Source organism: Aethalodelphis obliquidens, unplaced genomic scaffold (assembly GCF_003676395.1).
Source record: "Aethalodelphis obliquidens isolate GAN/ISIS:26980383/991018 unplaced genomic scaffold, ASM367639v1 scaffold21, whole genome shotgun sequence".
Classification (NCBI taxonomy): domain Eukaryota; kingdom Metazoa; phylum Chordata; class Mammalia; order Artiodactyla; family Delphinidae; genus Aethalodelphis; species Aethalodelphis obliquidens.
The window spans coordinates 4737493-4751065 of NW_020837965.1; the positions used below are offsets into that span (position 1 = coordinate 4737493).

At 39.6% G+C, this 13573-nt stretch overlaps 1 protein-coding gene across 18 annotated transcripts in view; it reads left to right on the forward strand.

The window, feature by feature from the left end:
- NRXN3 (neurexin 3) overlaps positions 1-13573 on the forward strand; it is a 1686346-nt gene that overhangs the window by 783766 nt on the left and 889007 nt on the right. For all 18 annotated transcript variants that reach the window (XR_003435587.1, XR_003435591.1, XR_003435588.1 and 15 more), the window contains one exon: positions 6709-6828. Coding sequence is in view for 14 of the 18 variants with exons in the window: in XM_027120199.1 (XP_026976000.1) it covers positions 6709-6828 (120 nt within the window). In the remaining 4 variants the exon portion in view is untranslated. The remainder of the gene's footprint in view (positions 1-6708; positions 6829-13573) is intronic.

A 13573-nucleotide genomic window follows, 5' to 3' on the forward strand; every position in this document is an offset into this window, starting at 1 on the left:
TATATATATATATATATATGTATATATATATATAGACACACATATATATATATGTTTAAAAGGAAAGGTAGTGTCTTTATTTATATCTGCTGCCTGGTGTCTTTTAGCTTCAGATTTGTCTAATTCACTAATTCACAAAATGCAATGTTCAGGTCTCTTATGCTCCTTTCCCTTCTCTTCCTCTACCTTCAACAGATTTACTCTGTTATTTATTTGTTCATTCAATTTTACGTATTCACTTCTTAATTCAACTAAGTGTATTTATTTCTGTACTGAATATCTTCCTGAATTGGTCCAATTCATTATATTGCTAAAATAATTTGTAACTCTCTTCAGCTCCCCTTCCATTTCTTCTCCCTCCCTCAACCTGTCTACTAATTTGTTATTTAATTCATTCAATTCTATTTATTCACTCACTAGTTTTTTTTTTTTTTTTTTTTTTTCTAGTACGTTGAACACCTCCTTGGTGAAAGATACTCTGCTTAGCTGTTGGGGATTACAAAAGCAGCATGTTTTTTCTTAAAGGAAGGAGGGGAGAAAGGAAAGGAGAAAAGAAGGAAGGGAAGAAGAGGAGAGACAGAGAGACAGACAGAGAGACAGAGTCAGAGAAAGAAAGATAACATTAACCCAGCAACCTTGTGTCAAGGTTGCAAGCAGTGAACTCTGGTTCACACTTCTCGTCAGTAGGAAGCTGGCAGGAGATGATAACAAGTGTGATTGATGCTAGGTAGGAAAGACACAAGTAACAGAGGTAAGCTCCCTTGGCTAATAGGATCAATCAATCATGTCTTGCTTCTTCTGGAATCGTTCTTATCTCGGTTGAAGGTGCCTTCGTCACCCAGGCTCCCAGACCAAATCTGGGAGTTATCATCGATTCTTCTCTTTCTCTCTCCCACTTCCAACCCACCTCCCAAACCAATCTCCAAGTGCTGTCGACCCCACCTCTGAAATACATCACAGACCTCACCACTTCTGTTTCTACTGCTACCTCCCTAGTCCAGGTCACTTTCATTTCCTGCCTTTAACAGCCTTTTAGTACATCTCCTCGTCTCCGTTGTTTGTCTCTTCTGGGCCAGTGCATCCGTAGCATCCAGAGTGAGTTTTCAAACTTAAATTTGGTCCTATGATCCCCTTGCTGAAAACTTCCCAGTGGCCTCCTGCTGCACTTAGAGCAGCATTCAGGTTCTAGGGCCTCTAGATCTGGCTTCTGTCTACGCTGCCATCTTCTCTCCTGTCACAGCCCCTCTGCAGACATAAGGGACTTCTTTCCGCTCCTTCTCAGATGTACCATTTCACTTAATAGCTCTCCGTCCAACCTGGTACAGGGCCAGAAGAGAGATGTCACCTCAGAGAGGCCTTTCTGGAACATTCTGTGATGTAGCCAATCCTCTATTCCCACTCCCCACCCCAATTACTTCTCATCGTAGTACCCTGTTGTATTTTCTTCATAGAACCCAACCTATCTGAAATGATCTCATGTTCTTCAATTTGCATTTTATCCTTCATTGCCCCCCCACCCCAAACTAGCCTGTGAGCTCTGTAAAGGGCGGGCACCTGGTCTGTCTTGTTCGCCTCTTCATCCTTCACGCCTAGAATGGTGCCTGCACCCAAGCCGATGCTCCTTTACCGTTTGTTAAATATGTGAGTAAACGCTGTGATATGTGGTTGGTGTTAGTAACAGGACTCTGTCAGAACCTGGAAGGGCAGAGTAGAGAATGAGCCACAGGGAAAGGGATGGCAGCCCAGAGACGAACATGTTGCATGTGGCAGGCCTGGTGGGACGTGGACCTATTCAAGCCCAATACATATCGCTGGTGTCTTCAGTGGGTTTTAACTAGACGCAGGCCTCCAGGAGGGTGTATGGGCTCAAGCTGAATGATTGGCTCACTTGTCTTTCTCACATACTTCACTGGGAGACTTCTTAATACAAGGCTTCCAGAGAGCCTCCTCTGCTTTTTGCATCTATTGTAGGAGAGATGACAGCTCTTCCTGAGTCCTGAAGGGTCCAGTAAAAAATGAAATGATCTATTTGAAATATTTCACCAAACAGGCTCTATAAGTAAATATGATTTAATTTTTTTTCAAAGAAAATGAATGCTTTTGACAAAAATAAGTTTTATCAAAACAAAACAAAACACTCCTCACTCTCTGTTGGGTTGTCAGCCCAAAGAAAACAAGCAGAACATGAAATTTTGGGGGACAAATAAAATGCTTTTCTCCTACTTCCCTGCCACCCTCCTTATTCTTAGTCCCATTCTTTTCCTCCTTACCCCTGCTTTAGTTGCTGAATCTATTCTCTCTGGAGAGGAAGACTCATAAAATATATGGTGCTATATATAGGCTTAGTAAAATGTTTGTCACAGCTCAGCTTGCCCGACCTAAGGTGCTGGTGGAAATAAGGTAAGTTTTCTCTTTTTAAATATTTTTGGTGTTCTTTAAACCTAACACGGTCCATCATTTTGTGTATTTATTTGCCATGTCATTTAGATGTATAATCACATGCATTTCACTATACCTCTCTAAAGGAGTGAATTTCATCTTTTTTAATGCATTGTAGGAATTTTGATTCATGTGAAACCATAGTTCCAAGAGAAATCAAGTTTTCCATTTTCCCTTTTCCCTTCCTGCACAAATAGGAAGATGTTCAGTGATTATGGTGCAGGTGTTGCTTCCTTAGTCCCTCCTACCCCTCCCGCCAAAGTTTCTAAATGGTACCCACCCACTTTTAGAAATAGCACTTTGTGGAACATGGAAGGAATTTCTACTCCCTGCATATGAGCAAAACCATCTGGTTTAGTTGGTTTGGGCAGGTCTTAGAAATATATTGACAGATTATTGAAATACGAGATATTTGGGTATCTTGTAGTTTTGCCGGTTATATTGCTCCTGGGGGGAATAACAAATTCAGGCATTGTGAACAGTCTGTTTAAGAAAAAACACACAACTAAATAGCTTCAAAATAATTAAAATCCAAAGTCCACCTTGTGAAGGTGGGTGCCTTTAGTAGTGCTCAAATGTAGATTTTTCCCACATACTTCCATTCCCTATCTGCCGAAAGAGGGAACACTCTGCTCATATCTGAGTGTCATCTTCCTCCAAGCAATCAGCAATGATTTCTCTCCCAAAGGGTACTTTTCTCCTAATTTTTCATTTTGATCTTATTCTTAGCTCCAGCTTCCATGGGGTTACTGTAGGAGAGGTCAAGAAAACAGTCTAGTTTGTGTCCTTCTTCCATGATTCTCATTCTCTATCCCCTGTTCATCAGAGGATCTTCTGTGAGACCAGCCTTAACTAAAAAAGATGATACTACATGAGTTTGCAGTGAGGCTGTGTTGAATGGGCATTTGTGTGGTGTTACCCAGAGGATTCATTGAAGGCTCTCTGTTCTACAATAGCAAATGATTCAATGCTCCACTGCTACAGACTGCTGCATCCCGGAAATCTTCATCTGCAAGTTTGCTTCTTTACTCCAGTCATGGGTGTCATTACCTGGGAAATTCAACTACAGGGTGTCGGACAACTTTTGTTTTGTTTTGTGATCAATCTTGATTACTTAAACTATAAAAGAAGGAAACATGCATCTAATACATGCATCCAATATATATCCAATTGCAGATCATAATTCTCCTAGCTACTAAAAAGAAAAAGGACAGTGCTGGATAATTGATAGCTTTGATAATATTTTTTTAAGTTCTCACCAGTTCCCTTTTAAATCTCAACTTACAAAATGATTTCCTCCTTCTTACCTGGACCATCCTTTACTTAACAGCAAAGAACCCTTCACATTCATTGTTTTACTGATGCTTTGTGCTTGAATCTTCCAGAGGAGTTGTTCCAAACTGAATCCTCTTATTTCTAAAACCTATCCATCTGTATGTTTCAACTTTCAGCTTGTGTCTGCATCTTGCATCACTTATCAATCCATTTTTATGCTTAGGCTACAGATTAGATTTGCCCTTCCCCTCTATTTGTGAACATTTCCAGCTGAGTTTAAACCACATTTTCCTTCTAGTAGGACAAATTGACCTTTTTGCTTGATTAAAGGTAAATGCCATTGACTCTCCACTTTTGGAGGCTGAGAGTTTTCCAGAAGCTCACTAAGATTTCTCTATTTATTGCTTGAAAATAAATATCAAACAATACTCATTTCCCTGCCGTTTTATGGAGATGAGTGTGAATCTTTTTTCTACTCTTAGAGGAATGAGGATTAGTGGGGTGGGAGGTCAAGTGCAATCTAGCAGTAGGGTATGAGAGGTTTCAGTTCTTTTTTTCACATTTTTGGTCACAGACCATCACATCCTAAAGTTTTAGAGTCAGATTTCCAGTCTGACCATAGTGGACATTTCAAGGAGCCCAGAAGTACCTGCAGAATATCAGCAGCATTTACCACACCTGGGCTGAGACAAGGCTTGTTTTTCCATCTCTGTGGCTGATACGGCACTAATGTAACAATGTCCTAAAACTGATTGTGTTTGTGTTAGTATTTTTCCCTCTTATCTGTTCCCAATCCTAAAAATTAAGCGATGTGTGAAAATTGTCTAAAGAACAGATGCCACCTATAAGAGCTCTTGAAATAGCCTATGTTTGTAGCAGTTCTGCCTCCGTAGCCAATATTTTCTACATCTTTCTTTACTTTCTTCTTTCTTATTGAAGCATTTGCATGTAGAATAAAGAGGATAAAAACATTAAAAAACAAAGGCAGATTTGTTTCTTCTGAGAACATCTGTTCTTGCTTCAAAGTACCCACAAGATGTGGGTCCATTTTCTCCCAGTGTCCACACAGTGTGCTGCTGTTGTTATCACTCATAGACCTGAATTTAATGAGATTAGGAGCAGTGCTATCTAATCAGTTGAAATGTAGGGAAAAGCCTGTTACAGTGTATACATTTTAGATAATATGAAAGACAGGAATGCCCACAAAGAGAAGCTAAGATTGTGTATTACACCTTTTGTTGTAGAATTATTTTTTTCATTGGTCTCACGGCATCATTACTCAGTTCTGGGTGTATTTGGTCCATTCTAAGTTTCTTCACAGAATTCTCAGGAGTTTTGTAACTATGGATTGCACGTGGGGTATAGGTACATTCTGAAAAATATTAAACACAAATTACCTGCTGAATACATTGTGATTGAAAGAAATATTTCCACTTTGAAAGACTGTTTATTTTTCAAGAAGGAAATTTCCCCAAACTTCAGCTACTGTCATAACTCTTATAACCAACACTTAATAGAAATACTAATTACTGAAAATTAAAGGATCCAATTTAAAATGACTTAGCTTAAAAGATCTCTACCCAAATAATACTCTTTTTTCTTTTCTCCCCTAAACGATATATAACATCTTCAGTCTTGGAGGTAGAGGAGTGGGGAGAGTGGTTAAGGAAAGATATATAATAAAAGTTTCAAAATTACTTAGATAAAAGTATACTGACCTTATTTGATGGTTTCCAAAGAAGTAAAGACATAGGTAGACATCAGTTATTCAACAAGCACTCATTAAAGCACCTACTATGTACCTGGCCCTGTTGGAGCCAAGTGTGTAGTCTTCTGAAATATTTCAGATGCATACCATCCTTAGAGATGTATTGCCCAGTTACCTGTTTTATCTTTTTGTTTTTGCAAGTTGTTTCCAGAAGTAAGGCTTTACATATATTGACTGACTAATGTAGGAAGATTTAAGCAGTATCCTTCTGCATGCGATCAGCTATCTTTGTAGAGAGAGCAAACTTGTTCTAAGTTTTCTGGTTCTATGCAATCTTCTTTGTCTTTTCAACTTAAATCTCAGTTCAATGGCGAGTGAAACATAATATTCCACTCCCCCTCATTACTAAGTGAAATGTTTCAATGCCTCAGTGTTCGTCTTGCCAACTTCTGTCCCTAAATACCCTAAGTCCTTGTTGCACCTGATTCTTCCTAGGGTTCACTTGAACACCATCTTGAGCATCTTGATCATGGATCGTTTGAGGCAACTTGGTTTATTCCTTTATTTAGTGGCACGTTTTACTGAATATTCTTTTGACCTAAACAGGTTCAGTTTTGGAATTTTGCATTATTTCATATTTTAAGTCTTTGGATCTTTTTGGAAGATGATGAACAATGAATAAGCCCTGGGGCCCATCATATTCCCTTCAGGAGCATTATTTATAATGGGGTTTAAGCCTTGACATTATTATTATGGTAACGGTTACTGTCGTGATTTCTGTGGTCACTGAATTCTGGTAAGACCGTGGGTTAATGGAAATGTCAAGTTAAAAGCATAGCTCTTTTCTCATCGAATTGGTGGATACTCTCCAAAAGCCAGACTGGTGTATTATGCCTGAGTGACCAAATGATTCTAAAGGAATGTATGATGAATTTCCTATATCTTCAAGAAATTCATCTGAAGTCTAAGACTTTAGGAAACAAAATGACAGCTGACTACTGTTTCCTGTAAATGTTGGCTTATTGCCATTGGCATTTTAAGTATCTTGCACCTTTAGATAAAGGAGGGCACTTATTTGTTATTGTCCATTATGATTCAGTTGAGATTGTGCCCTGGGGACTGCGTGGAGGACCCTGTTGGATCAGTGAAACTCAGATGGGCTCTGGAGGGATACAATTCCTTGAATGCTGCTGGGTCATGTGCACCAGTGTGGCTTTGACAACTCTGATGCCATGAACACTACTTTTAGAATTGATTCTAACTTTGGCACTTACCACTGCCCTTAGGCAAAGGACCAGAAACCCTGTATGCGGGGCAGAAGCTCAATGACAACGAATGGCACACTGTTCGGGTGGTGCGGAGAGGAAAAAGCCTTAAGTTAACCGTGGACGATGATGTGGCCGAGGGTGAGTACAGCTGGAGTGAATTTTTCTCTCTGCTCTCAGACTCCTCTTGGTCATTCAGTGAGCGAAGTGTTGTGTTTGGAAACCTTGTATTTTGCTAAACGGAAGTCACATGTCTTGTTCTCTGGTAAGGCTAAGGCTCAGGTAAGACTAAGAAGATCTTCCTCTGTATTTTCATAATCCCTTTTCATTTGATCTGTGTTACAGAACTTATCCCCTATGGTGGTTACATATTGATGGGGCTCTCTCCTTAGGCATAGAGTATGTGTCTGGAGAACAGACGTAGAGTTCTACAGATCCTTCTATTATTCAGTTACTCAAAAACCGCTTATCAATCATCCTTCAAAGTGCCAGTCCTTCCCTTTTGAATGAGTCTCTCTCCAGTAGAGGGAGACGGATAAACCAGAAATTCAGAACATTATAGGTACAAGTAAGTACCGAAGTGAGTGCATGGTACTTAGAAGGTGCTGAATAATTATTCATTTATTTAATAACTTATTTAATCATTATTAATTGAGTACCTACTCTGTACTAAGCACTGCTTTAGAAGACACTGGGAATGTGGTGGTGGACAATTAGGCAAGTCCTTGGTCTGGTGGAATTTACATTCTAGGAGGGCAAGGAATAAGTGAATGAATCCATACAGATGTAAAGGAACATTCAGACCCTCACACAAGCAATAAGTATTTCTTGACAGCCTGTTATATTTCAGGAATGTGCTAGGGATTGTAGAAGATAAAAGGGAAGAACAAAATTACCTGTTTCCTTCAACAATGAACCAATTTTGTAGATGAGATAGGACTCGGGAATTTGAAAATAAGACAAGGAATATATAATGAGATTCTAATTTGGGTGGGTAAGGTTATAATTGTCAATCGGAAGGTAATTTTCTCAATTATCAGTTTGGGCTGGAGAAATCGGGAGTGGTTTAGGGAGGTGATCTTTGGGCAGAATTTGATGGATAATTTAATAAGATCTAGGGCAGAAGAGAGAAGGCATCTGTCAGTGCATCTTACATGCTGCATTCTAAAATTTTTACTCTCCAGTATTTGAGAGCCGTGCATATCTGTTATGCAGACTTCTTGTCCATGTGGGAAGGGAAAACATGGGGCAGGATGGGATATCACGCAGAACGCTGTTGGTGTCAGGACACCTGGACCCTGATGCTGATTCTCTGCAGGATGTTGGGAAAGTCACTTACCATTTCTGGACCTGTCAAATGAAGTCAGTGGCCTAAGCCATGTCTACAGTTTCTTCTGTGAATAAGACAGGTTAGAGTGAGGAGCCTTCGGGTTTAACAGTCATTGTCACTAAAATGCTTTACACCTTGAAATTCTATTGTTGCTAAGACTATTTTCAGAATAAAGTTTCTGCAATTTTGGGTTCTGTAATTTAATTTTATAATCATGAGCCTGAGCTTCTGTTCTCCTGGAGTCAGGAATTATAGTGAGCCACGTATGTGTTTGTGCAGGTGAGAGTGTGTTTGTGTGTATGGGCGTGCGTGAGTCAGGAAGGAGAGTCTGGAAGGAGCGAGAACAGCTCACGTATATCCAGTGCCCAGCTGGCGTTAGGTGCTGGGTTAGCCTTGTACACATATCAACTCTCGTAATCTTCTGGAGCGCACCATTGCCTCGCAGCTTAAGTGTTCTTATTGTCCTTTTACGTAAGGGCGACACGAACTTAGAGGGAGTTGTGTGCGTAAGCTCTAAATTCATGTCTGTGTGATATGACCAAGTCAAGCTGCTTGTCAGACTTCCCAGTTCATCCTAAGAAAATGATGTGTCTTACACTATAGGTAAAATACAGTGGAATGGATTGGGGTGAGGTGAGGAATACATTTCGGTAGGTACACGACAGTACCCAACCCCTTCCCTCCTAAAGAGAAGACAAACAGAACTACAGTGATTAGCCAGCATCCTCCAGTTGTACATAGACATAACTTAGTAGTGGGAGATAACAGTTGCTGTTCTCTATGCCTGAAGGGTAACTTAGCTTTATGTAATGAAAATAAGCAGAATGATTGTAAGCTTTAGAACCCACAGCCAACCTGAATTAATTCTTCAAGAAATCCGCATGAGAGAATGCAGAGAGCAGCCTGCAAAGGCAGCAGTGATAACATGTCATGTCCCTGGGTGCCTGCTCTGGGATTAGCCCAGTAAAGCCAGCAGTGCTATTTGCAGCGTGTTTTCAATCAACAGCCACTAGATGGCGACCTCACCCTGCTCTTTCCAGACAGCAAGTTCCTTTTCTTTCCATAGGGAAATTATATACCATTAAATCTATAGTCATAAAGAACTGCAGGACTGAGGGTACAGGAATGTGTAATGCCTCCCTCAGTCATTATTCTTTTTTAGAAGCTTTACAGTAAAGGTAATTATAAGTGTGCTTTCTCTTACCACTAATAATTAAAAGGCAGGATTAAACCATGGATGCCCAAGTCATCCAGTAATTTGATATTTGAAATGAATGAAGCTGTTTCGTACTCTGCCTTTCCCCCTACTTTGCTGCTGATGGAAAAAAAAGCAGCCAAAAGGATAAAGAAACTTGGGAGAAGAAAAGAGCTATTTTGCTTATGAGCCACAACCTTGGATTGCTTCTTACAGGGATAAGGGGTTTGGGAATTTTAATTTTAGCTCACAGAAGTCATAAAATCAGGCAATGAAACTAAAAACCACATAGTCCTCAGGTTATTAAGTAGTGTCTTATTGGCTTATTTAGTAATGCCTTTCATGCTGTTTAAAGTCGCCCAGGAGGTCAGATTTTCAGCTAGTTTGTAGAAATGATGCAAAGAATAGGTCAGATGTATGAGAAATCTGAAGCAAGGAAAGACATAGTCCTCGGCCTGGCAGTTTTCATTTATTGTAATAGAACGTTCCTGGAAAATATTAAGGATATATATAACGTAATATAATGTTCCTGGAAAAATATTAACTTCAGTTGACAGTTAAGGATTGATTGATTGAGCTGGATTTCTATGATTAAAAGTAAATTAAAAGAATACCTCCCTTGGGTTAGCTCCTCAGCATTAGGGCCTGACACTGCAGGGACCACCCGCGCCACCTAGAACTTCTTGCTGGTACAGAAATTCACCTCTCTTCTGACTCCTCTGGTCCATGTTGACTTTTTCCTTTCCTTCCCTCGTCCTATATAGCATGTACAGCGTCAAGCTGTAAAAATCATTTTCCAAGAAAAAACTTGTTTCTTACGTTAATTAAAAAAAAAAAAAAGGGATGAGATCAATTTGGAAAATGTTAGGTTAAACAAAATGAAGTGGAATTCTTACTTGAAAGACCTATCAGGAGCCTTTAATATGCTAGTATACATTGCTCATCATCAATAATTACATATGCAGTGTTTGCCCAATTTATTTGGCGCCAGAACTTCTTTTAAATTACTGAAGTATGTTACAGTATATACTTTTGAAAAATGTTGATATCGAGGAGAAAAGGGTGTGAGAGTGGTAGAGCTGGAGGACTGTGGGCAAAACGTACATCCTTTACTAAGGCTTTGTGAGTCTTTAAGTCTTCTTAACTTCTCTCCCCATGTCTGTGAGCCAAGGGAGGTCAAGTTGCCTCCTCTAAGCCTCTCCCGGTGTCTTTGCTGAGCTCTCAGTGTTGGCCTGCTCTTAGTGGTGACTCCAAAGCAGACGTCTCAAGTACAGCCTCCTTCCGCAGATGTGAGGGATGCTTGCTGTGCCTGGGCTCCTTTGCCAAACCCTGTTGGGCATAGAGAAGAGGCAAGACGTGGTCCCTACTTAAAAAGAGCTTGTGTTCTGGTAAAAGGGAGAAAGCAATAAATGAAGTCACCAGGAAATTCTGAAAACACTTCAGAGAAAGGAAAAAAAATGAAAGCTGCATAATTAGTAATAGTTAACAGGCACTGTTCTAAGTACTTTATATGTACTGATACATTTAACCCTGATAATTTCCTCTTGATTTCACAGGGAAACTGAGGCACAGAAAAGTTATGAACCCAGGCAGTGAAGCCTCAGAGCCTACATGCTCATCCACTATATGCTAATGCCTTGTGGGGGAAGTTACAGCTTGAACTTGGCCAAAATTTTGAGTGGCTTTATGTTCTCAACAAACTTCAGTACTCTGAGTCAGGCTGGTCTGTAAACTGCTTGCTGGCCATCAGTGAACTATGGAAGTGAATGTGTGAATAGGAGTCAAGGCAGCATGGCTGCTCTGGGGAAGGGGCTGGATACATTACCCATGAGTTAGATGGAATGACACTGTAATACTTGGCCACTGAAAAGGAGTGTGAACTCATCTCAGTTTCTGCATGGAAATTTCACCAGTTAAATTCCACCTACAGCTTTTCTTGGGCAATGATGCAAGGAATGAGTCAAGCTTTTTCTCCAGAAACAGTATAGTGTACAAGATAAGATATGGGCTTTGGACTGAAACATGCCTGTGTTCAATTTGGGGGTCTACCATTTATTACCTGTATGAACTTTGATAGAAGTTTAACCTCTCTAAGCAAAGCGTCCTCACCTCTAAAGCAAGACAATGGTGCCTCTCTACAGTTTTATTGTGATAGTGACATTTGATGGTGGTTATAAAGTGCCTAGCATGATGCCTGGCATATAGGGACTATTCAGTAGTCTTGGTTTTTGCTTGTTACGTTTCTCCCAAGTTACTCGTCTCTCCTCCAAAGTTTGAAAGCAGCTGCTGTGAAGTATGCATACATTCTCCCCTTAAGTGGAAGTTTTAATTTAAGACAGCATTCAGAAGAGATGAGTGAGGTGAATCAGTCATATGTATACACATATCCACTCTTTTTTAGATTTCCTTCCCATTTAGGTCACCACCAAGCATTGAGTAGAGATTCCTGTGCTATAGAGTAGGTTCTCATTAGTTATCTGTTTTATACATAGTAGTGTATATATGTCGGTCCCAATAAGAAACTAACACAACACTGTAAAACAACTATACTCCAATAAAAATTAATAAAAAAATAAAACAGAATTATAAAGGGATGTCTCCTACAAATAAATAAATTGATTGATTGATTCATTCATTCATTCTTTGGGAAGCAACAACAAAAAGCAGATTGGTAACACCTGCCTGAGAAACCTAAGAATATTATAGAGAATAATACAACTAAATTGATGGTGTTATTATAACTTTAACATTACACACTACACCATAATAAAGATTATTTTATTGAAATGACTAAAAGAAGAAGAGATGAGTGAAAAGGTTCCCGGTTATTGATTTTGCTTAGGTGATACACAGATTTAAAAAGGCACAGGTTTCAAACTTCAGCAATCTCTTCAGTGCATTTTCCAGGTGCAGCAGCATACATCTTTTTTGGCATCTCTGTCTGCAGCCAAGTGAGTTCCTTTAGCACATAGTGAAGCTAGTTCATGTTCTAATTTGGCCCCTTTCTAATTTGGTCACATTCTTCACTCCCCTGCCTGCCCCCCTAACCCCACCAACTTCAAGTTGAAGCTCTCTGAGTTACCCTGAATTTTAAATCAGTCTGCATCCCTGGGCTAAATTCTCAAATTTCACTGTTAGCTTCCCTTCTCTTACTTGTCCAGGCGTTTCTTCAAGCTCTTCTTGAAAAGCTCAGTCAACACTCTACATGATTTTCTTGCTTTATGAAATTCATGTTCTAATGAGCAGAATTTCCTAACCCCTCAATTCTAGGGGCCGGTTTATCTCTAAACTTATCTATTTTTCTCTAAAAGATCCCAATTAACTTTAAAGTTGTCTCTTCGAATTTTTTTTTGAACTCCAGTCTTCACCAGGGATCACCCCTTTATCACTTTTTAGTTCTCATCACTGATCTTTTTTATTTTTAACGCTAAAATAAGAATGAGTAGGACTGCCGGCATCATCATAGTTAAGTTCCTGTGTCCTTATCGAGACTGGCTGTGGTTTCCCCTCCCCATCAGACCCCAGCCCCAGCTTTCAGCCTCCAGCCCTGGTATGAACAGCTGTAGCCAAATTGACATAGGGTGTTTGTTTCAGTCACTTCATTGTTTTTAGATCATGTGAATTTAGGTTATGCTAGTTTGCATTTTCATGACCAGTCCAATTTTTAATACTAAGTAATTTTATACAGTGATTCTTTCTCTAGTTATTCAATTGTTAGCAGATTTATGTTGTATTTTGATTTTTGTTGTTACAGTTTTATATGTAAGTTAGCCAACATCATTATTTTATTTTTGCTTATATTAAGAGAACGATTTGTCATTAGCTGTCAGAACACCACATAGAAGCTCATAAAATGTAAATTTGATTTTTGTGCTTATGAGCGATTCTTTGAATTAGGTCTGTGTATGCTCCCAAAGGGATGAAGTTAATCTTGAGCGTCCAAGGGTGTGATCTGGTTGAAGCTCCCAGATACTGCAGTTTAAGGACCCAAGAAAATACGATCCCCTCCCCTCCTTTAATTTTTGACACCTGAGTTCTATACCAATAGAGAAAAACAAATGCAAGTCTGGTGGAAATGAGGTATTTTTATTAGTGATAACACTGATGTTTAAACATGTGGTTTACATGTACTGAATTTCAGAATTAGAATTGCCCACTCAAACACTAACTAATTCAGGACTGGGGTAGGACTGAAGCAAGGCCTGTTCCTCTAACACCCATGCTGCGGATGAGCGAGTGACGTAAACTGGTGTTTCTTGAGGGCAGCTTGCTCCCTTAAAGGACATGCCGGAGGCTGAGCTATGCACATATGGTTTCTCTTTGCAGACTGTCCTTAATAGTTCTGATTTTGTCACTTCCTT